The following is a 24,711-nucleotide window of genomic DNA, read 5'->3' on the forward strand; positions in this document are numbered from 1 at the left end:
TCCAGATTCCTCCAAATCAATCAAGGTTTCTAAGCAGGCATTCACTATAACTGTGTACACCTGAATCAAACCGAACCATCCTGAAGAGAGAATACTGAGTCAGCACTGTTGCCAAAATCTTGGCTCCTTGTCCATTGATCCCAAACAGAAATAGAGTCTGGAGGAAACGGAGAAGAATAGCTTTATCCCTTTTGCTAGACAAAGAGGAAACACAGCAGGCTAGTTCCTCAACAACTGTGCTCACTCCTCTCAGGAATTTTTGTAGGTGTTCAGTCGCTCAGTCGTGTCTGACTCTTTGCGACCCCATGGACTGTAGCCCACCAGGCTCCTCCGTCCCTGGGACTCTCCAGGCAAGAGTACTCGAGTGGGTTGCCTGTTCTCCTCCAGGGGATCTTCCCAATCCAGCGATCGAACCCATGACTCCTGCATTGCAGGTGGATTCTTTGCCGCTGAGCCGCCAGGGAAGCCCTCTCTCAGGAATGGGGAGAGGGTTTATGTCCTCATCAAGGTCTTCCACTTTTTTCTTTTGCAAAGTTTCAAAACGGCCATACCTGGCCTCAGGCAACTCAGTAACTGGGTCAGGGTCCCCAAAGTTATGTGCCCCTGATGTTCATTTAAAACATAGACTGCTACAAAAGAGTACAGGAGGAGAAGAACGCCAGATGCAGAGGATAACTCAGATGAAGTCAGAAGTAATTAACTTTGTTTAGCTTTATGAAGAACAAGTCTAGCTACAAGTGTTTGTCAGCAGTAACAGCTAAAGAATAACCAAGATTGTTTAACTCTTGCAGACCTGTTTGGCTGGTATGTGCCAAAGGCTGTTTATTCATTTTTGGTTTTGCTGCAAAAGTACCATTTGTAAAGATGGCACTTCATTAAAGCATTTTTCCTTTTATGTTTTAAGTAAACATAGTGCAATTACATGAAGAAATATGTGTGTCTATATATATATGAATACACACCACTGGAACCACATAAACACACTCTGCTCCACATATTATATTCTGTGAAAGGTTTACTAATATTTAAGGCCACATTAAAGGACACAACTTCAATACAGTTTATCTACCCATTAAACACCAGGGCAGCACAAAGCCTTCTCATAAAAAGGGTATGTGGCTGGAAGCAAGCTATTTAACAATAAAAAAAAGTGTAAGAAAAAGATAATTTCTATTGGTCAATAAATTATCACTGAAGGCTTAATTAAATCTAAATTTACGCCTCACATACATCCACTACAATTTCATAGCATGAGTTTTTCTCTCACCAAGCTACAGAATCCAAAGTCTATCTATTGAATTAGGTGTATTTAAGTCTCAAATGTCACAACAAAAAAAAATTATTTGGTCAAAACCACAAAAACCAGGCTCTACAAAGCTTATTCTGTTGCTCAAATATTTGTTATGTCTGGGCCGATTACCACATTTGGACTTAAAAGAAAAATTTTAGTAAGGACTCTCTTTAGAGAATGTTCTTAACTCTAAGTCAAGGAAGAAAATAAAACCTGCTGGAGATCACAAACAGCCCACACACACACACAGTTCTGAGCAGAGACACAAACACACACATGCTCTCATGTGTGCAGATATTCAGATCATTTCCTCAGTAGCCACTCCTGGGAAACAGCAATGAAGAATTAGGAAAGGGAGAAACCTCTGATTTTCCTACTTCTTGTTCTTCAATTCACATATGCAGGTGTGTACACACACACACACACACACACACACACACGTATAAACAGGTATGAGGGGCTTTCCTGGTGGTCCAGTAGTTAAGAATCCGCCTGCCAATGCAGGGGACAAGGGTTCAATCCCTGGTCCAGGAAGATCCTACACGCCACGGAGCAACTAAGTCCATGGGCTGCAACCACTGAAGCCCTCACACCTGGAGCCCGTGCTCCACAAGAGAAGCCACCGTAATGAGAAACCCATGATCCACAACTAGAGAATAGCCCCTGCAGCAACAAAGACCCAATGCAGCCAAAAAAGTAACTAAAACAGGCATGAGAGATGTGTTCTCTCAGACAGCGTCTAGCACACAGGCATTTTATAAAAGTCACCCTGCACTTGTACCAACTGAACTTGTGCCCATTTAAACAAATGTGAACCACCTTAAAACCTGTTATAAAGGCACTAAAAGTATAAAAGGTAGAATACAAATGAATACCACACAGGTCAATCATAAAATGCTTACACAGCGAGAGGCGCAAATGGATTTTTAAGAACATGTTAGAGTCTATTTAATAGACTCCAGCGGCACATCCAGAGGCTCACCCTCTCACTGCTCTTCCCTCGGTCGCATGGTTCCCCAGGTACCCCCCGCAGTGCCCTCAGAGTCAGAGAAGACCATGTCAACACCTGACTCAACCCTCCACCAATCACCAACCACCTCGTACGGTGACCCAAGCAACCCCCGATGCCTACGCAATACCATTTCTAAAGCCTTCTGTTAGAAAATGGGTCCTTAAATCAATGTGTCCAACCGACACACCCACCTATTTCTGCTAGGGCTAGAAGATGCAAAGATGAATAAGACATGGCTTTCAGCTTAAAAATCCAATGCCCGGCACATAAATGAAATGAAAATGAAATGAAGTCGCTCAGCTGTGTCCAACTCTTTGCGACCCCATGGACTGTAGCCTGCCAGGCTCCTCCATCCATGGGATTTTCCAAGCATGAGTACCAGAGTGGGCTGCCATTTTCTTCTCCAACATAAGAGATGCCCAGTTAATCCCTGAAGAATGAGTGGAGGCATGAACTGAATAAGCAAGTTCACAGTTCCTGGCGGTTCAGTGGTTAAGGTTTGATGCTTCCAATGCAGTGGCACGGGTTGGATCCGTGGTCAGGGAACTAAGATCCCACATGCCACAGGGAGCAGCCCCCCCCCCCCATAAAAAGATGAACCTAGGGGCCATGTCTATACATTATTGTCTATCCTGATTGTCTCATTTTATATACACATGTCCAAGTGGAAATGATACTAATGTGACTTTTATCTTAAATTGCTATATAGCAATTCAGAGTGTTAAGTGTATTATTGTTTCTTCAGTCATTCCTGGAATGCTGTGTGTTGAATCTATCACTTTACTAGTATCAACAGCTTAACCCAAATTAACTTTCCTCTTCTACCCCCAGTTCTATGAGTTATTTCCTCAGAATACAGTTCCCAGCAGGGAATTTATGGGTCAGTGGCAACAAACAGCTTCTTTGTGCTTAATTTATCACCAAACTGTAGCAAAAAAGAAAATATGCAATACTACCAATATTTCTTACCACCGTAACCTATAATTATTTCGAGTAATCTCGCAGACAAAATAAACTGGATTTCCATTTGCTGAACTGCTGAGGAGGATATCCCTGTTCTCCACAATGATGTCATGTCTTGGATTTTCTATCATCATCTCTCCTCACCACTTCCAGAGAGAACTTTGTGTACTGACCTTTGGGATCTCAGTATTTTGGATGATAACCATTTAACCTTTTACACTGTCCCTTTATTTTTACCCATGTTGTGGCATTCCATTTAATACTTATTCTGTTGCTTGTGGCTGGGCTATTTTTCTTTTGTTCTTTAGCTATTCGGGCCCATCTGTCTTGTGGACGATGATTTTCTGGCTTGCCTCAGTGGCTGTAAGTTTATCTTCCTGGTACAGCTGGGTTAAAAATGCTATTCCATTTTCTTCTAGTTATTTTATGAATAAATACAGTGGAATCCAAAAGCCGAGGCACCTTTATACTTTGAGATTAACAGACTTTTAAAACTGCAGAACTTTCTGGTCAGAGTGAAATGTTCTCAGTTCCCAAGGTGGACTGGCCCATATCATGAAAGGACAGATGTCACACGACAGTTACCCGTCTCCAATCAGGAGGAAAGCTGGGCATGAAATCTGAGAATCAAAACTTCCACCTCCTTCTTAGGTGTCTGCCACCCTCTAACCCTCAACTGCTAGTGTTTTATACACGTCTCAACAAGCTGGCTCAGAATGAATATTCAGCAAGAAAGGTCATCACAGATGTAAAAGCAATCACCTGGAGAAGATACCTGGTTGTCGCCCAGAAGTACAACCACCAAATCAAAACAGCTATGGAGGCATGTCACCTAACTATCTTCCGTATAATGAAACTCCCTAGTAAATTTCAATAATTTCCCTCCATTGAAAAAGCAGCATATATATATATATATATATATATATATAGTCATTTACAAAGTTGAGGTTATGCTTCAGAATTTTTACTTAGAATTTTATACTTTAGAATTTGTATCTTGGACACAACTGAGTGACTAACACATATTTAGCTTATATATTAAAAAAGAAGTAAATTCACCTGAAACTACTTCAATTTAAAAAATAAAGTAAAATAAAAGCTAAGAAAAGAAAATGGGTATGGCCGACTTTGGAATCTCACAAAATAAAGTGTTCAAAAAAAAGGAATAAACTCATTGAAAGATTAACAGTGCTTATGTGAAGGGAGGTAGGATTATGAGTTATTCTGATCTTTAGATTTCTTTTGCATTATATACTTCATACAATTAAATATTTCTATACACACATAGCCAAAGCACATACTTTTATCCTTTTAAAAGCTTGAATTTCTAAAAATGGATGTAGAGAAGATTTTGGCATTATACTGAAGCAAATGCTACTAGTAATTAAGCCAAATACCCTAACTTTTATTTTGGCTCAGTTCAGTTCAGTTCAGTCGCTCAGTCATGTCCGACTCTTTGCGACCCCATGAATCACAGCACGCCAGGCCTCCCTGTCCATCACCAACTCCCGGAGTTCACTCAGACTCACATCCATTGAGTCAGTGATGCCATCCAGCCATCTCATCCTCTGTCGTCCCCTTCTCCTCCTGCCCCCAATCCCTCCCAGCATCAGAGTCTTTTCCAATGACTCAACTCTTCACATGAGGTGGCCAAAGTACTGGAGTTTCAGCTTTAGCATCATTCCTTCCAAAGAAATCCCAGGGCTGATCTCCTTCAGAATGGACTAGTTGGATCTCCTTGCAGTCCAAGGGACTCTCAAGAGTCTTCTCCAACACCACAGTTCAAAAGCATCAATTCTTCGGCACTCAGCCTTCTTCACAGTCCAACTCTCACATCCATACATGACCACTGGAAAAACCATAGCCTTGACTAGATGGACCTTTGTTGGCAAAGTAATGTCTCTGCTTTTGAATATGCTATCTAGGTTGGTCATAACTTTCCTTCCAAGGAGTAAGAGTCTTTTAATTTCACGGCTGCAATCACCATCTGCAGTGATTTTGGAGCCCAAAAAAATAAAGTCTGACACTGTTTCCCAATCTATTTCCCAATCTATGAAGTGATGGGACCGGATGCCATGATCTTCATTTTCTGAATGTTGAGCTTTAAGCCAGCTTTTTCACTCTCCACTTTCACTTTCATCAAGAGGCTTTTTAGTTCCTCTTCACCTTCTGCCGTAAGAGTGGTGTCATCTGAATATCTGAGGTTATTGATATTTCTCCCGGCAATCTTGATTCCAGCTTGTGTTTCTTCCAGTCCAGCGTTTCTCATCATGTACTCTGCATAGAAGTTAAAATAAGCAGGGTGACAATATACAGCCTTGATGTACTCCTTTTCCTATTTGAAACCAGTCTGTTGTTGCATGTCCAGTTCTAACTGTTGCTTCCTGACCTGCATATAGATTTCTCAAGAGGCAGATCAGGTGGTCTGGTATTCCCATCTCTTTCAGAATTTTCCACAGTTTATTGTGATCCACACAGTCAAACGCTTTGGCATAGTCAATAAAGCAGAAATAGATGTCTTTCTGGAACTCTCTTGCCTTTTCCATGATCCAGCGGATGTTGGCAATTTGATCTCTGGTTCCTCTGCCTTTCCTAAAACCAGCTTGACTATCAGGAAGTTCACGGTTCATGTATTGCTGAAGCCTGGCTTGGAGAAATTTGAGCATTACTTCACTAGCGTGTGAGATGAGTGCAATTGTGCGATACTTTGAGCATTCTTTGGCATTACCTTTCTTTGGGATTGGAATGAAAACTGACCTTTTCCAGTCCTGTGGCCACTAAACACAAGCACCTCCCTTTTTTCATATGTACCAGGACTCCTATCAATAAATCTATCCAAGATTCATTACTGCACATTTAAAAGAATTCTCAAGATACTACAAACTTGCTTTTTCTTTTCTTCTTAGGGTTCAAGTCTCTAAATTACTTGCAAAAAACAGCTTCAATGAGGTTTACATAAAAGCAACCTGATGGTATTGTGGTTATAGTTTCTTTTTAAGTCCTTACCCACTGGATAAATATTGAAACATTTATTGGCAGTAATAAAATATTTAAAATTCTATTAAAATACTCAAGCCAAAAATAGTGTTGAGGGAAAGAGATCAAACAAGAACAAAAGAGGATTGAAATTATTTGAGTTGGGTGGTGGGGACCATTATTCTATTCTGCTTCATGTACATACAAGGTTTTCCCTAATAGAGCTTTTTGAAAATGTGCTGTAAATGAAGAGCCATATACACAAGTGCAGCAAATCATTCCTTATTTCATCCAAGGTAGCAAAGTTAAGCTCATAGATACTTTTTTTCCCCCACATCAGGGTGACTGTTTCAAAGGGTGCATCTGACTCTGTACCTTCTCCTTATTAGGCAATAAAAAGTATGCTACTGCTGCTGCTGCTAAGTCGCTTCAGTCGTGTCCAAGTCTATGCAACCCCAGAGATGGCAGCCCACCAGGCTCCCCCGTCCCTGGGATTCTCCTGGCAAGAACACTGGAGTGGGTTGCCATTTCCTTCTCCAATGCATGAAAGTGAAAAGTGAAAGTGAAGTTGCTCAGTCGTGTCTGACTCTTAGCGACCCCATGGACTGCAGCCCACCAGGCTCCTCCGTCCATGGGATTTTCCAGGCAAGAGTACTGGAGTGGGGTGTCATTGCCTTCTCTGATAAAAAGTATATGCATGTGTAAATCTATCCAAAAATGTCTTTCATATGCACCTATAGACTTGAGTCAGAAGATTTCAGATTTTCTGTTCTGGGTCAGAATTAGAACAAGACAGCCAGCTGACATAGCACTCCTTGGCTTATGACACTTAAAAAATAAAGCAAGAGGCATGCTAATTTAGACAGCACCCAGACCTATTCTGGGAGCCCCATTCTCCTGCTTGACACAGTGAGGACTCGGCTGCTTCTCAAAAAGGACCAGCTGGTCTCCACATGAGACAGCTGCAGGGCAAAAAGCCTCAGTACTCAACACAAGTTAGACAGGCGAGACCACAGGGCTTCCCTGCTGGCCCAGTAGCTAAGACTCTGTGCTCCCGACGCAGGGGCCCAGGGTCCAATCCCTAGTGAGAGAACTAGATGCTGCATGCCGAAACTAAAGAAGATCCCACACACCACAACTGGGATCCGGGGCAGCCAAATAAATAAATGAAAAATTTAAAAATAAAGAAAAAGAAAACCAAGACCATGATCATTTATTTTATACTGTCAGTTCTCGGTAATAGTTGCAGAGGATGACATGAACACTAAAGACCCTCGGAGCCCCAAACTGATGACTTCCAGCCAATCAAAAGTAAAAACAAAACATAACCCCTAAGGGACTGTCAGCAGAAGGGCTTTCATGTACATTATCACATGTGATCCCTTGAGAGGCTGGGAGGGCCTGTGCCATTTCCATTTTGCAGATGCAGAAATGTGGGTTCCAAGCTTTAAGGCAACAAAGTCCTCTGCCTCCAAGGACAGAATTCTTTTCACTGGCTCACACCCCCTCGAAGTGTGTGAGAGGATAAGCACCTCATAAAGTGAAGGAGAAAAGGGGAAATCAGCTTTAGGTCCCACGTTTTCTGAATTTCAAAATGCCCTCAATTATTTCCTGATGATCCACTTTATGTTCTTTCCCTTTGTTATGAGCCTGGAGACTTCCCTGGACAGCCCTTCCACCTCCCTCAAGTTTCTATGGGCTTGTGTCCCCTGCTTTTTGAGCCTGGGTAGCAGAGGTCTCCTGACAACTCACTTAACCCATGAAACAGAAATAATTTTTTTTTTTTAAACCAGGAGGAATCATGATGGCTATCTCTGGGAGGTTTGCTTCTGGTCCTCTCTCTCCATCCATCAAGACGGCGCTAAAGAAAAGGGGCTGGGGAGCGACATCGCAGCCCTCACCTTCCACAGACAACTCCACCTACAGGGAGAATGAGGCCTACCTCTCTGACTTCGTGAAGTTGGCCGGAATACTGACTCTTGGCTCTTCGGGCGGCGGCAGGCGACTTGTGATGCGTGATTGTGACGACGCCAGGGGCTCCCGCGCTGAGGTGTCTCTGGCTAGAGGGAGATGCAGAATTGGACGTTCCATGGGGGAGCAAAGTGAGACTTCGGCTTCGGGAGCTTGGAGGTGTCTAGAAGAAGCAACACGTGTCAAAACTCAACAACCGGCCTGCAGAACACAGCCAGGCACTGCCTTCCATCTGTGCTGAGCCTCTCGGGCTTTCCCCTTCATCTTCAGAGCAGATGAGGGCCTGGGGGTGCATGCTTTCATCTTACACTCTCTCAGGCCGCAGAGGCCATCCCCATTAACTATGCTTCTGGTCTCCCTTCTAGCAGGGTCTCCTGCCCCAAACTATGGCTATGGAGAGCTACTCCAAGGCCTTCAGACACCACAGGCTCTCAGGGGTCTGTGTTCCTCTTCCTAATACCCTCCCCTCCTGTGGTAAAGCCAGCTGAGTGCTCAGTGTTCTGTGAAGCATTCCCTGTCTGTCTCAGCCTCTCCACCCTCCTATTCTACTACACTGAGGCTATGTTTATTATCCAGCTAAACTATATGAGATTCTTTCAAACTCATCTTTGTACCCCCAAGACCCGGCACATCATGATTGTTTAATTCATTAAGTACTTAACACATGTTTGCTGCATGAGTACTAAGAATGAACTAAGTTATCCACCAATTAATCCTCATTTGTCCGTGCACTGCTGGTATTTCATCCTATTGTGACATATCATACAAACAGTAACTGGGTATAAGGACAGCATCTCAACTCAGTGGCAATACATTTTTCAATAATGTGTTGGACTAACTGGGCAGCCAACTGAAAAACAGATTTATCTCTCAGATCACAGACCCCAAACAGATCAAAGACTAAGAAAAAAGAAAGAAAGAAAACAAATCCAAAGGTCATAACAGAAAAACTCAATAAATTTAATGACCTAAAAATTGAAAACTTATACACGGGGAAAAGTAAAAGTCACTCAGTTGTGTCTGATCTTTGTGAACCCCATGGACTATACAGTCCAAGGAATCTCCAGGCCACAGTACTGGAGTGGGTAGCCTTCCCCTTCTCCAGGGGATCTTCCCAATCCAGGGATTGAACCTGGATCTCCCACATTGCAGGCAGATTCTTTACCAGCTGAGCCACCAGGCAAGTTCAAGAATACTAGAGTGCATAGCCTATCCCTTCTCCAGCAGATCTTCCCAACCCAGGAATCGAACCAGGGTCTCCTGCATTGCAGGTGGATTCTTTACCAGCTGAGCTACCAGGGAAGCCCTCTGCACAGGAAACAAATTTCAAAAACCCACTCCTGCCACCAACAGAGTCAACCGATAAACCAGAAAAAATATTTTCAACTAGCTTCACAAATGGTTCATCATTCTAATTTGTAAGTAGGAGAAGAATTTCTAGGAATTGATGTGACTGAGCACAGTATTCTAATAGGGCAAGATATGAATAGATAGTTCACACACAAAAAACCCATAAATGGCCCTTAAGCCATATGAAAAGGTGTTCAACTGTATTCATATGATAAATGTAAATTCAAACCACATTTAGATATACCATCTTTTACCCATCAGATTGTAAAAACCCGAAAGAATCAGTATGCAGTCTGCTGACAGACCACGGAGAGACAGTGATGCAGGACTGTCAAGTGACAGACACCCTGAGGAGAGCAATCCGACAGGCCCTGCCCCAGTTACAGGGGCGCTTCCCCGTGACCCAGCAACATCCTATTGGAGAACGTCTCTTCCACACACCTGCACCCAGGCATAATGGCACCAAAGCCGAGTGTTTAATGGAAAGGATCGGAAGCCACCTAAAGGTCCCTCCATATGCGATAGGTTAACGAGACACGGCACACCTCCATGACGGAACACTACCAGGAGGCTAAGAGGATTAGAAGAAAGGCCTTCGTGAACTGGTTTGGGAAAAGAACCCTCTAAGGTATGTAGTTAAGTGAAAAAGGCAAGGTGCCTAACTGTGCTATAGTATGCAAAGTTCTGTGTTAAAATGTGGAAAATGAGTATTTTTATCATTGTTTAAAACACAAAAATCATCTAGAAGGATACACGCTGAACTCCAAGTGGCTGCTTATTCCACGGAGGAGATGTGAATAAGAGTGTGAACAGAGAGGGAGAGAGATTCTTTCATTCTGAGCCATGTGAATGGATTATAGTGAATGGATTTTCTAAATTCTACATTAAAAAATCTGTATCTCGAGGAAAAAAGGCAGCTCGAGAAAAACTGGCAGATTTGTGCCATTTTCTCTATTTCAATTACCTAATATTTACTGAATACGTACTGTGCACCAAGGAAAATATCTGAAATGTGATGTGGAGGAAAACATAAGATGGACGAGGCCGTTTTTCAGCACAGATGCTTATACTGTTACGGGGGATAGAGGAGCAAAGACCCAGAGACAGCAAGACAGACACGCACACACACACAGAAAGGAAGACATGACAAAGTGCTAATTTGGCAATACAACCAGAAAATGCCAGAGTGAGGAAAAGCATGATCAAGGTGAACTGACTTCATCACAAGAGGCTATTCTGAGGGCAAAGGACTTGAAGCTTGAGTAGAATTGGGAGAGACAGAGAGACATGTGTGGTGTACAAAGCAATCCAGACAGGAAGTTCAAAGTCTGCAGCCTTGGGTAACAGTCCCAGGTCTTAAAAAACAAACAAACAAACAAACAAACACATGTACTCCAACGGCCACTGCAGCACTATTCACAGTAGCTAGAACATGACAGCAACCTAGATGTCCATCAAGAGATGACTGGATAGAGAAGATGCGGTACATACATACACAATGGGATATTTCTCAGTCATAAAAAGGAACAAACTTGAGTCATTTGCAGAGACGTGGATGGACCTAGAGTCTGTCATACAGAATGACGTAAGTGAGAAATAGAAAAACAAACGTTGCATATTAACACACATATATATATATATATATATATCTCTAGAAAAATGGTACAAATGAACCTATGTGCAGGGCAGGAATAGAAATGCAGATGTAGAGAGCAGACTGGTAGGCTGTGGGATGAACTGGGATTGACATACACACACTACCATGTGTAAAACAGGCAGCTAGAGGGAAGCTGCTATACAGCATGGGCAGCTCAGCTCAGCTCTGTGATGACCCAGAGGGGAGTGGGGTGGGAGGGATGCTCAAGGAGGGGATACATGTATACATACAGTCGATTCACTTCACTGTACACCAGAAACTAACACTGTAAGGCACTACCCCTCCCCCAAAGTTGATGATTCATCATTTTACAAATCTCCAAGAGGGTGGGGAGCTGCGTAGGAGCCAGGGTAGAAACTAGAATTCTATGTCAGCATGCAGTACCATGGTAGCTCACGCATTTCTCTGGATTTGAGCTTGGACAGAATTAGTAAGACAGATAAACTTGGGAAGCACTGTATTGCTTTCAAGTTACCTTATAAACAGGTAACTGGAGAAATCTCTGGTCTGAGAATTAAATATACTTTGATTATACTGAAATTCAATAGTCATCTACTTTCAACTTCAATCTTTTCCCTTGGAGTGAAGAGGAAGAAAGAAGCTATGTCTGTAACACTTTTTCTGTTTGTATATAATATACGTTTGTATGCGTGTGTGTGTGTGTGTCCTGCACAGTCTGTGGGATTTCAGTTCCCTGACCAGGGATAGAACCTGTGCCCCTGCAACGGAAGCACAGAGTTTTAACCACTGGACCGCCAGGGAACTCCCTCTTCAATCCTTCAACAGCAGCAAATTTGCCTAATCCACTGAAATACATTTTGATTGTTTGGGAGCCTTATTCCAACCCAAGAAAAGGCAGATTTTTCAACAGGCTTTGAAGCCAGACAGCCAGGTTTCACCCCCACCTCCAATCCTAGCACTACCAGCTTCAAGCTGTGTGACCTCAGGTGAGTTATTCGAGTTTTCTTATTAAGCAACAATTTCCTAATCTTTAAAAAAGGCATCATAATATTGACCCTTAAGAGCCATCATGAAAGTTGAATTAGCTCAGGTACAAAAAACGCTTAGCACAGGGGTTGCTGTGCAGGAGCCATGTGGCCACAGTTCATTTCTTTCCTTACAGCCCTTAAGAGTTGATCGATGGTGGCATTATCGATTTTTAAAATGTTAAGAAGTCGCTTAGCACAAAATTGTAAGCAGTCATTGACCTGCTCCTTATTTTCTTTAGGATCAAAGTCGTGATGAAGTCCAAGATGTAATTAAATACTTACTGGAGAATCTATATGGTCAGCAAGACTGTAAGGAGAACCATACTTCTAGATTCTGAGTAGAATGAGAATCCATCAGAAATCAGAAAGGAAGGCCTCTCGCTGCCTGAAAGACTGTCCCATAGACAGCAATAAATCAGGAAAGTCACCCGGGAGCCAAGGAATTCTGCTGTGGATGGCTAACCCTATATTTATTATCTAATGGCTGTCATCTGAATTCACAAGCAGTAAATTTGAGGCGAAAAACCTTTAATTTCCCATTCACTGTGTGTTTCTCACGGTTTAATTCATACCCATGCCTCCTCCTGAGGGCAAACAGGAGCCAAAAAAAAAGTCTCCTGGTAAATCCCATAGGGCATCCGGAACTGGGAGGAAAAGGCAGAAGAAGAAGCAACAACTGCCACCCCTACAAACAAGCGGGCCCTTTATGACAGGCCAGCCTACTGCAGCTCGGCTCAATGTCAAGCGGCAGCCTGGCTGGGAGGGGAGTTTGGGGGAGAATGCTGAGTCACTTCAGTCGTTTCTGACTCTGTGCGACCCCATAGACGGCAGCCCACCAGGCACCCCCGTCCCTGGGATTCTCCAGGCAAGAACACTGGAGTGGGTTGCCATTTCCTTTTCCAATGCATGAAAGTGAAAAGTGAAAGTGAAGTCGCTCAGTCGTGTCCGACTCTTAGCGACCCCATGGACTTCAGCCTATCAGGCTCCTCCGTCCATGGGATTTTCCAGGCAAGGGTACTGGAGTGGGGTGCCATTGCCTTCTCCGTGGTGGAGAATGGATACGTGTATATATGTGGTTGAGCCCCTTTTTGTCCACCTGAAACTATCACACAACATTGTGACTTGGCAAAACTCTAACATAAAATTAAAAAAAAAAATTTTTTTTAAGTGGCCTCTTGAAAATGTTCAGGTTGTGTTTGAAAATTACACTTAGGGAACTCCCTGGCCGCCCAGCGGTGAGGACTCCATGCTTTCCCGCTGAGGATGCGGGCTGGATCCCAAGCTCGGGAACTAAGATCCTGTAAAGCGTGTGGCACGACCAAATTTCTTTAAAAAAGAATCACATTTAGGTGGCATACACACCCCTCCCTGCTACAAATTTAAAATAAAATATTTTCAAAGCCTGAGGTACCACATGTCAGGGTTTTGCTCCGAATACTGACTTCAGTGGGGCTAATGAGAAATGCTGAGTGTGCCATCTGCAGAAAATTCTGAGGCAAGAGTCACCACTTCTACCTGGGAATACGACTCACCCTAACCTAGGAAGAGTCACCCCACGTGTCCCCTCTCTTGGCCAGTAGCACCAGGTCAGTGGGGTGCCTGCATGAAAAATGGGGGTGAGGCCAAAGAGGGAACAGGTAGCAGAGAATGTGCGTTCAGACCGTGAACACAAAGATATTCAGACCGTGGCCAAGACTGCACACGTACTCAGGTTTTCTGAAATCCACCAACCTCCTGGTTTTCCCAGCTTTCTTCCTTGGATCCCTGGGCTCCCAGGCATTGGTGGAAGGGACACACAGACATTCTCTGTGTATTTACTGGCCAACACGGGCATGAAGGAGAGATGTGATTGCAAACGGAGAAGCAGCCCTGGAAAGAGTGCTTCCAGCCAGGGAAACCAAGCAATAAGCCAGACAGAGTCTAGTCTGAGGAGCTCATAAGAGAATCAGGGACTGCCTGAAGCTTCCCGCCATTGCTGCACCACCCAGAAGAGCAGCAGGGGAACTGGATACCACAGGACAGCGGGCAGGGTGCGGGGTGGTCAAGACCGAATTTTCTCAAGTCAGTGGCCTGGTTTCGAATCTGTGCCCTGCCACTCATAAGTTATGAGACATAGTAAACTCACCTAGCGTTTTACTTTCTAAAATTATATTACCTACCTCATAGGGCTGTTGGAGAATAACATGAAAAGACACAGGTGAAGCACGTCATGTAGAAAGCATGCAATAAGCGTCACCATTACCATTCATCAGATCAGATCAGATCAGTCACTCAGTTGTGTCCGACTCTTTGCGACCCCATGAATAGCAGCATGCCAGGCCTCCCTGTCCATCACCAACTCCCGGACTCACATCCATCGAGTCAGTGATGCCATCCAGCCATCTCAACCTCTGTTGTCACCTTCTCCTTCTGCCCTCAATCCCTCCCAGCATCAGAGTCTTTTCCAATGAGTCAACTCTTCGCATGAAGTGGCCAAAGTACTGGAGTTTCAGCTTTAGCATCATTCCTTCCAAAGAAATCCCAGGGCTGATCTCCTTCAGAATGGACTGGTTGGATCTCCTTGCAGTCCAAGGGACTCTCAAGAGTCTTCTCCAACACCACAGTTCAAAAGCATCAATTCTTCGGCACTCAGCCTTCTTCATAGTTCAACTCTCACATCCATACATGACCACAGGAAAAACCATAGCCTTGACTAGACGAACCTTTGTTGGCAAAGTAATGTCTCTGCTTTTCAATATGCTATCTAGGTTGGTCATAACTTTCCTTCCAAAGAGTAAGCGTCTTTTAATTTCATGGCTGCAGTCACCATCTGCAGTGATTTTGGAGCCCAGAAAAATAGTCTGACACTGTTTCCACTGTTTCCCCATCTATTTCCCATGAAGTGATGGGACCAGATGCCATGATCTTCGTTTTCTGAATGTTGAGCTTTAAGCCAACTTTTTCGCTCTCCTCTTTCACTTTCATCAAGAGGCTTTTGAGTTCCTCTTCACTTTCTGCCATAAGGGTGGTGTCATCTGCATATCTGAGGTTATTGATATTTCTCCCAGCAATCTTGATTCCAGCTTGTGTTTCTTCTAGTCCAGCATTTCTCATGATGTACTCTGCATAGAAGTTAAATAAGCAGGGTGACGATATACAGCCTTGACGAACTCCTTTTCCTATTTGGAACCAGTCTGTTGTTCCATGTCCAGTTCTAACTGTTGCTTCCTGACCTGCATACAAATTTATCAAAAGGCAGATCAGGTGGTCTGGTATTCCCATCTCTTTCAGAATTTTCCACAGTTTACTGTGATCCACACAGTCAAAGGCTTTGGCATAGTCAATAAAGCAGAAATAGATGTTTTTCTGGAACTCTCTTGCTTTTTCCATGATCCAGCGGATGTTGGCAATTTGATCTCTGGTTCCTCTGCCTTTTCTAAAACCAGCTTGAACATCTGGAAGTTCACGGTTCACATATTGCTGAAGCCTGGCTTGGAGAATTTTGAGCATTACTTTACTAGCGTGTGAGATGAGTGCAATTGTGCGGTACTTTGAGCATTCTTTGGCATTGCCTTTCTTTGGAATTGGAATGAAAACTGACCTTTTCCAGTCCCGTGGCCACTGCTGAGTTTTCCAAATTTGCTGGCATATTGAGTGCAGCACTTTCACAGCATCATCTTTCAGGATTTGGAAAAGCTCAACTGGAATTCCATCACCTCCACTAGCTTTGCTCGTAGTGATGCTTTCTAAGGCCCACTTGACTTCACATTCCAGGATGTCTGGCTCTAGGTCAGTGATCACACCATCGTGATTATCTGGGTCGTGAAGATCTTTTTTGTACAGTTCTTCTGTGTATTCTTGCCATCTCTTCTTAATATCTTTTGCTTGTGTTAGGTCCATACAATTTCTGTCCTTTATCGAGCTCATCTTTGCATGAAATGTTCCTTTGGTATCTCTGATTTTCTTGAAGAGATCCCTAGTCTTTCCCATTCTGTTGTTTTCCTCTATTTCTTTGCATTGATCTCTGAAGAAGGCTTTCTTATCTCTTCTTGCTATTCTTTGGAACTCTGCATTCAGATGTTTATATCTTTCCTTTTCTCCTTTGCTTTTTGCTTCTCTTCTTTTCACAGCTATTTGTAAGCCCTCCCCAGACAGCCATTTTGCTTTTTTGCATTTCTTTTCCATGGGGATGGTCTTGATCCCTGTCTCCTGTACAATGTCACGAACCTCATTCCATAGCTCATCAGGCACTCTATCTATCAGATCCAGGCCCTTAAATCTATTTCTCACTTCCACTGTATAATCATAAGGGATTTGATTTAGATCATACCTGAATGGTCTAGTGGTTTTCCCTACTTTCTTCAATTTAAGTCTGAATTTGGCAATAAGGAGTTCATGGTCTGAGCCACAGTCAGCTCCTGGTCTTGTTTTTGCTGACTGCATAGAGCTTCTCCATCTTTGGCTGCAAAGAATATAATCAATCTGATTTTGGTGTTGACCATCTGGTGATGTCCATCTATAGAGTCTTCTCTTGTGTTGTTGGAAGAGGGTGTTTGTTATGACCAGTGCATTTTCTTGGCAAAATTTTCTTTGCCCTGCTTCATTCCGTATTCCAAGGCCAAATTTGCCTGTTACTCCAGGTGTTTCTTGACTTCCTACTTTTGCATTCCAGTCCCCTATAGTGAAAAGGACATCTTTTTCGGGTGTTAGTTGTAAAAGGTCTTGTAGGTCTTCATAGAACTGTTCAACTTCAGGTTCCTCAGCGTTACTGGTTGCGGCATAGACTTGGATTACTGTGATATTGAATGGTTTGCCTTGGAAATGAACAGAGATCATTCTGTCGTTTTTGAGATTGCATCCAAGTACTGTGAGGCATTGTGAAAATGAAAGATTAAGTGGTCCCAGAATCAAATTAAGGATTTAAAGGTGGTTTTCATCTGAGTACTTTGTGCAGACATAGCCTTACCTTAACTGCCTTAACTTAAAAAAAAGGGTAAGTTAAGAATAATCATCCTAATAACTGAAAAACAGTTTGCTCCGGACAAAAAAGTACAAAGCACATCTACTACGATTGCACGTTTGTGAAAATCCATCTGCTGTTGAACACAAAGTGCCTGTAGACTGCTCCAGTGCTACACGGGTACTGACGGCAAAGAATTAGTATAAATAAGTAATGGGCTGTTTCCCATTAGGATTTTGGAATAAACAAAGCCCCAAATTGAAAAGATCATCAGCTGGTCCTAAAAATGCCATAAAACGTGTATCAAAAATTTATAACTAGGCTTCCCAGAGATGAAATTAAAAAGCTAAAAAGGAGTAAGGGAGGTGGTTATCTTAAATATACATCCGTGGCAACTGCTTCTGTAGAAAATTTTTCTGATGGGAAAAACTTCAGAGAGAAAATTATAACAGCCTTCAAATGCCATTTAATTTTGGTGCCCATCTCCCTCACTTCCTTGAATTCTTCCACAGCAAAGGGAAAAAAAAAGACACTAGATTTCAGTCACATAGCCCCAGGAAGGCAGAGAAATCAAACCAGCCTGGTTACAATTTTGAAAAATAAATTCAACCAACTCAAATCATTTCATCACATTCTTTCCCTCTTCCTCTTAAAAAAAAAAGAAAAGAATAATGTGCCATTTCTAAATATGTGTGTTAGTTGCTCAGTCCTGTCTGACTTTGCAAGCCCATGGACTGTAGCCCTCCAGGCTCCTCTGTCCTTGGAATTCTCCAGGCAAGAATACTGGAGTGGGTTGCCAGTTCCTTCTCCAGGGGATCTTCCTGATCCAGGGATCAAACCTGGGTCTCCTGCACTGCAGGCAGATTCTTCACTGTCTGAGCCACTAGGGAAGCCCAAAGTGAAAACTAAGCATTAAAACTATGGCTTATTTCTTTTCTTCCAAAAGTACACATACCTCAAAGTCAACCAAAAGAGAAAAAGCCTAAAGTTTTTAAAATATTACATTCAGGGCCTTAAAATTATTCAGAATTTTGATTTCCTGGCAGTCAGCATCTGAATAAATGTGGAATATTTTTAAATCAATCTATTCTACTAAATATTTTGCTTAATAGCTTCTTAGATACAGTTTCATTTGCCCTTTTTATTTTTGTTTTTTTTTTTTTAATATTCTGTCACTTGAGCTTAAAACCTAGAGTAGAAATAAAATGTTTTAAAGTGGGCCATTTTCCAAGTTCATTCCCAAGATTAATGATTCAAAATTATACTCAGCTCTCTCTACTTTTCCAAACTCCTGCCCTCTTACAGAAATAGGAGTTTCAACTTTAAGTTACCAAGCTTTGGAAATTTCTTCCATTGTCCTCTGTGAATCCTTCACACATCTTAGAGATGTTCCACTAAGATTCTCTTAAAAATACACACATAAAAACGCATGCAAACATGTGTGCAAAGGAAAAGTCATGGTTTTCCCCTGAGAGGAGAGTGCTCTCCTGTTTCTAAACATATCACCCTGATTATACATGCAAATGCTGGATCTCTGAAAAATCAGGACACGCAAGTGCAGTATTTCTAGTTCTTGCAGATAAAGGGAAAGAAAACTTGACATTTCCAGCTTGCCTTCTCTCTCTCAACATTTTCAGCCCCCAAATAAATTCTGCTGACTCTTCTCTCACAGCTAACCCAACTGTTCCAGAATCCCTAACCCATACTCTTGATCCAAACCTCCATCTAGATCAAGTTGAGGTCCCAAATGGGCTGAAAGCATTGGTCTCATGCACTTGGCACCCTTATCACACAAAATCCTTTTTCCCCACTTCCTCACCTTCTGCCATTCTCCAGATCCACCTAGAAAATGATTATATGCGATCTTACTTTTTAAATATTTATTTATTTCTTTGGCTGCATGGGTTTTAGTTGCAGCACAGGCTTAGTTGCCCCACAGCATGTGGAAGCTTAGTTCCAACACCAGAGATCGAACTCACATCCCCTGTGTTGGAAGGCAAATTCTTAACCGGTGGCTGCTGCTGCTAAGTTGTTTCAGTCCTGTCCGACTCTGTGTGACCCCACAGATGGCAGCACACCAGGCTCCCCTGTCCCTGGGATGCTCCAGGCAAGAGCACTGGAGTGGGTTGCTATTTCCTTCTCCAATGCATGAAAGTGAAAAGGGAAAGTGAAGTCGCTCAGTCGTGTCTGACTCTTTGCGACCCCATGGACTGTAGCCTACCAGGCTCCTCCATCCACGGAATTTTCCAGGCAAGAGTACTGGAGCAGGGTGCCATTGCCGTCTCCACTTAACCAGTGGACCACCGGGGAAGTACCTATGCACAATTTTAAAACCATCCATACATCTACCCTCTCAGCTCTTGCTTCTTTCACCCATACATACCCTGTGCTTGGGACCTTGCGATTCCAGGTCCCAAGACTCCTGGTTCAGTGCTTTGTTCTAAGAGCAGGAGGATTCCCTCCTACTGTCCAAGTCCCATTCTCTCCATTCCTCCTCATGTGAAATCACAGAATTTCAGAGCTAGAAGAGACTTCAGGTCTATACCTCCCACTTTATAGACCTAAAAACTACAGCCTCAACGAGGCAGAATGAAACATACCAAAGGAGGAGCCAGATTACAAGTCTCGTTCAACATTTAACCCAAAGAGCCTGAGACTCTGGGGAAGGCGATGGCACCCCACTCCAGTACTCTTGCCTAGAAAATCCCATGGATGGAGGAGCCTGGTAGGCTGCAGTCCACGGGGTCGCAAAGAGTCGGACATGACTGAGCAACTTCACTTTCACTTTTCACTTTCATGCGTTGGAGAAGGAAATGGCAACCCACTCCAGTGTCCTTGCCTGGAGAATCCCAGGGACGGGGGAGCCTGGTGGGCTGCCGTCTATGGGGTCGCACAGAGTCGGACACGACTGAAGAGACTTAGCAGCAGCAGCAGTAGCAGCAGCAGCCTGAGACTCAGCCCATCCAGCTGGTCCTTCTCAATTAAACGAGGGCTTAATCATTAAAACAGAGTCTGGCAGAGGGGTGGGATAAATCGAGAGACTGGGATTGACATACATACATGACTACATATGAAACAGATAATTAATAAGGACCTGAATACTCACTGGAAGGACTGATGCTGAAGCTCCAATACTTTGGCCACTTGATGCAAAGAACCATCTCATTGGAAAAGACCCTGATGCTGGGAAAGATTGAAGGCAAGAGTAGAAGAGGGCAGCAGAGGATGAGATGGTTGGATGGCATCACTGACTCAACAGACAGAGAGTCTGAGCAAACTCTAAGAGATAGCGAAGGACAGGGAAGCCTGGCATGCTGCAGTTCATGGAGTGGCAAAGAGTTGGACATGACTGAGCAACTGGACAACAACAATAAGGACCTACTGTATAGCACAGGGAACTCAACTCAGTACTCTATAAAACTACCTATATGGGAAAAGAATCTAAAAAAGAGTGGCTATGTCTATAACTGACATTTCACTGTACAACAGAAACTAATCAGTTCAGTTCAGTCGCTCAGTCGTGTCCAACTCCTTGCAACCCCATAAAACTAATCAACTATGCTTCAATAAAAATTTAAATTAAAAAAAAACAGTGTCTGATACAAGGTTGACATTAAAATATTTGATATAAAGGATGAAAGCTGATATCCATTATCCATTTTCACCTTTCCTCTTGCACATTCACCTGTTATAAAAATACATACGCCACACTCCTTTGAAAGCGAAATAACTGTGTACTATATTCTCTTAGAACTGCAGATCCAAGAAAATCATCTTATTTAATATACGTTTGTAAATAACATGAAACACTTTCTAAGGCTTTTAAGGCTTCATTAAGTCTTTAACAAAGACTTTCTTTTTAACAGAAAAATAACTCTGAAAACAAGAACCAAAAGTTTCTTTAACTTAATTATGTTAGAGCCACCGCATAAAACCCAGAGTAAACCCCACACTTAATATAAAAAGTTTAGTTTCATTGCTTTTAGTCTTACAAACAAGATAAGGATTCCAATATCATCATTACTGTTTAACAGTACTAGAGGCATGAGCCAACAAAATAGGAACAACAAAAAAAAGAGGCAGAAGAGTAAGAAGGAACAAAAACAGTCACTGATTGTACATGTGACCATTTTACAGAAAACAAAAAGAAAATTAGTGAGCCCAAAGTTGCCAGATATACGATAAACTTAGAAAAGTCAACAGCGTTCCTCTGAATCGACAATAACCAGAAAATATAGTAGAAAATAAGATATTCATAATAACAATAAAAACTCTGATGTACAGGTATTAATCCAATCAGGAGTACATGAAACTTTCATTCAGAAGTTCTTTTAATCCTGTGGAAAAAAATTCATGAAGGATTAAGAAAATGAAGACACACAGGCCAGGTGAATGAATGGAGCAACACCTTTATAGTGTTTATAGTTGACCTGGTGGCTCAGGGGATAAAGCATCTGCCTGCAATGCCGGAGACCCAGGTTCGATCCCTGGGTCGGGAAGATCCCCTGAAGAAGGAAATGGCAGCCCACTCCAGTATTCTTGCCTGGAGAATCCCATGGACAGAGGAGCCTGGCGGGTTACAGTCCACAGGGTCGTAAAGAGTCAGACATGACTGAGCGACTTCACTTCATTTTATAGATGTCACATCTCCCAAATAATTATATCATTTTTCTAATAAAAATTCCAGTGGGATTTCTTGAGCAACTCAACAAATTCAGTATAATACATGCTGCTGCTGCTAAGTAACTTCAGTCATGTCCAACTCTGAACGACCTCATAGACGGCAGCCCACCAGGCTCCCCCGTCCCTGGGATTCTCCAGGCAAGAACACTGGAGTGGGTTGCCATTTCCTTCTCCAATGCAGGAAAGTGAAAAGTGAAAGTAAAGTCGCTCAGTCGTGTCCGACCCTCATCGACCCCATGGACTGCAGCCTTCCAGGCTCCTCCGTCCATGGGATTTTCCAGGCAAGAGTACTGGAGTGGAGTAGAAGAATAAAGGTTTATGAAGGGTCAAGTAAATTTTTCTCAGAAAAATAAGAGGGGATCACCCTCCCAACAGATGCAAATACTAAAAATAGCAAAACCACAGTGATTATATGTGGTATTCGTGCAGGAACTAGCAACTGCATTGAAAACTAGAAAAGAGGGTGTGAGATATGTTTATGTATACATGAGAATCTGGTATATTACCAATACAGCATCATAAATCAGTGATGGTGGTGGTTTAGTTGCCAAGTTGAATCCAACTCTTTTGTGACCCCACGGACTGTAGCCCACCAGGCTTCTCTGTCCATGGGATTCTCCAGGCAAGAATACTAGAGTCAGTTGCCATTTCCTTCTCCAGGGGATTTTTCTGACCCAGGGATCGAACCTGTGTCTCTTACATTGGTAGACGGGTTCTTTACCACCGAGCCACCAGGGAACCCCCTACCATAAATCAGTAGGACAGCACAAATGTTACTGGGAAAAGCAAAAATATGGTTGGTTTGCTGCCTTACAGGGTATATACAGAGGCAAAAATCTAAATGTAAAAAAGCAGAAACACAAGCTAACAAAAGACAGGGTAGGAGCACAACTCTGTAATTTGTAGATAAGCATTTCTGAATCAAGACCAAAAGCTCAAGTCACAAGCAGAACAATTTGATGGACTTGACTACACGGTGAATGAGTTTTGGTTCCATGAGGAAACTGGAAAGATCACAAGTGTGCAGAGACTGGGAGAAGACAGATTAATATTAGAATATAAAAGGTACTCCTAGAAAAAGAAGTCAGAATATACTGTAGAAGAGGTGCATATGATAAGAACAGGCATTATACAGAAGGAGACTCCTGAGTGGCTAACAATGTATCAAGATAATCAGAGAAATACACGTTAAAATAACCAGGAGATTCTACATCCACCAGATTTGCCCAAACATTCCCAAATAATGGAAAAGAAAGGAAGAAACTGGACCCCTGCAATGCTAGTGGGAGGACAGACTGGTACAGCCATTCTGGTAGCAATGCAGCAGAATTTTGTGAAAATAGAGATATATGTTCCTTACGATCCTCAAACGTTCTGGGCAGGCACCCAACGAACATGCTCCCAGTCAGGGTAGATACAGGGATACATACAAAGGCGTTACATACATACAGGGTATATACAGGGATACATACAAAGGGTGGAGAGTTTGAGCCAATGTAGGTGTACAGCAGTAAGAATCTATAAATAACAGACCTCACACAATAATATACATGCAACAGTTAGAAGACATGACTTTGAGGTACACAGAGCAACATCAGTAAAATTTAAAACATACTTTTGAGTTAGAAAACTGTAAGACAACAGTAAGGATAATACTACTCACGTTAAGTTCAAAACACAGATACAAGGCAAACAAAGACCTGGGTATATCCTAGGAATTGGTACCGACAGGGATGAGGGGAATGAAAGTGAAGGAAAAAAGAAAATAATTATAAGAGTTGCCTTAAAAAAATTTTTTAAGAGAAGACTTGTTTGGACTGATGAGCTTTCCATGACCCAGTAATGATGGTTTTAACTTTATTTACAAGTATATTTATAATAGCTAACACTTACATGACACCCAGAAACAGTATGGACTTAACAGAAGCAGAAGATATTAAGAAGAGGTGGCAAGAATACACAGAAGAACTATACAAAAAAGATCTTCATGACCCAGATAACCATGATGGTGTGATCCCTCACCTAGACCCAGACATGCTAGAGTGTGAAGTCAAGTGGGCCTTAGGAAGCTTTACTACGAACAAAGCTAATGGAGGTGATGAAATTCCTGCTGAGCTATTTTAAATCCTAAAAGATGATGCTATGAAAGTGCTACACTCTATATGCCAGCAAATTTGGAAAACTCAGCAGTGGCCACAAACTGGAAAAGATCAGTTTTCAATTCTAATCCCAAAGAAGGGCAACGCCAAAGAATGCTCAAACTACCATACAACTGTACTCACTTCACATGCTAGCAAGATAATGCTCAAAATCCTTCAAGCTAGGCTTCAACAGTATGTCAACAGAGAACTTCCAGATTTAGAAAAGGCAGAGGAACCAGAGATCAAATTGCCAACATCAGTTGAATCATAGAAAAAGCAAGAGAATTCCAGAAAAACATCTATTTCTGCTTTATTGACTATGCTAAAGCCTTTAACTGTGTAGATCACAACAAACTGTGAAAAATTCTTAAAGAGATGGGAATACAAGACCATCTTACCTGCCTCCTAAAAAACCTGTATGCAGGTCAAGAAGCAACAGTTAGAACCGGACATGGAACAGACTGGTTCAAACTTGGGAAAGGGGTATGTCAAGGTTGTATATTGTCACCCTGCTTATTTAACTTATACGAAGAGTACATCATGTGAAATGCCAGGCTGGAAGAATCACAATGTAGAATTAAGATTTTTGAGAAGAAATATCAATAACCCCAGATATGCAGATGACACCACCCTTATGGTAGAAAGCGAAGAGGAACTAAAGAGCCTCTTGATGAAGGTGAAAGAGGAGAGTGAAAAAGCTGGCTTAAAACTCAACATTCAAAAAACGCAGATCATGGCA

At 42.5% G+C, this 24,711-nt stretch overlaps 1 protein-coding gene across 12 annotated transcripts in view; it reads right to left on the minus strand.

Moving 5' to 3' along the window:
• The window catches only part of OSBPL10 (oxysterol binding protein like 10), a 343,446-nt gene that overhangs the window by 172,738 nt on the left and 145,997 nt on the right, over positions 1–24,711 (minus strand). For 10 of the 12 annotated variants that reach the window (XM_086365654.1, XM_086365644.1, XM_086365651.1 and 7 more), the window contains exon 4: positions 8,185–8,376. The exons of the other annotated variants lie outside the window; for them this stretch is intronic. In XM_086365654.1, the coding sequence (XP_086221780.1) occupies positions 8,185–8,376 (192 nt within the window). The remainder of the gene's footprint in view (positions 1–8,184; positions 8,377–24,711) is intronic. 12 annotated transcript variants of the gene reach the window in all.

This window comes from Bos grunniens, chromosome 22 (genome assembly GCF_055505025.1).
Source record: "Bos grunniens cultivar Pamir isolate PY7600 chromosome 22, Bosgru_T2T1.0, whole genome shotgun sequence".
In the NCBI taxonomy this organism is placed as follows: domain Eukaryota; kingdom Metazoa; phylum Chordata; class Mammalia; order Artiodactyla; family Bovidae; genus Bos; species Bos grunniens.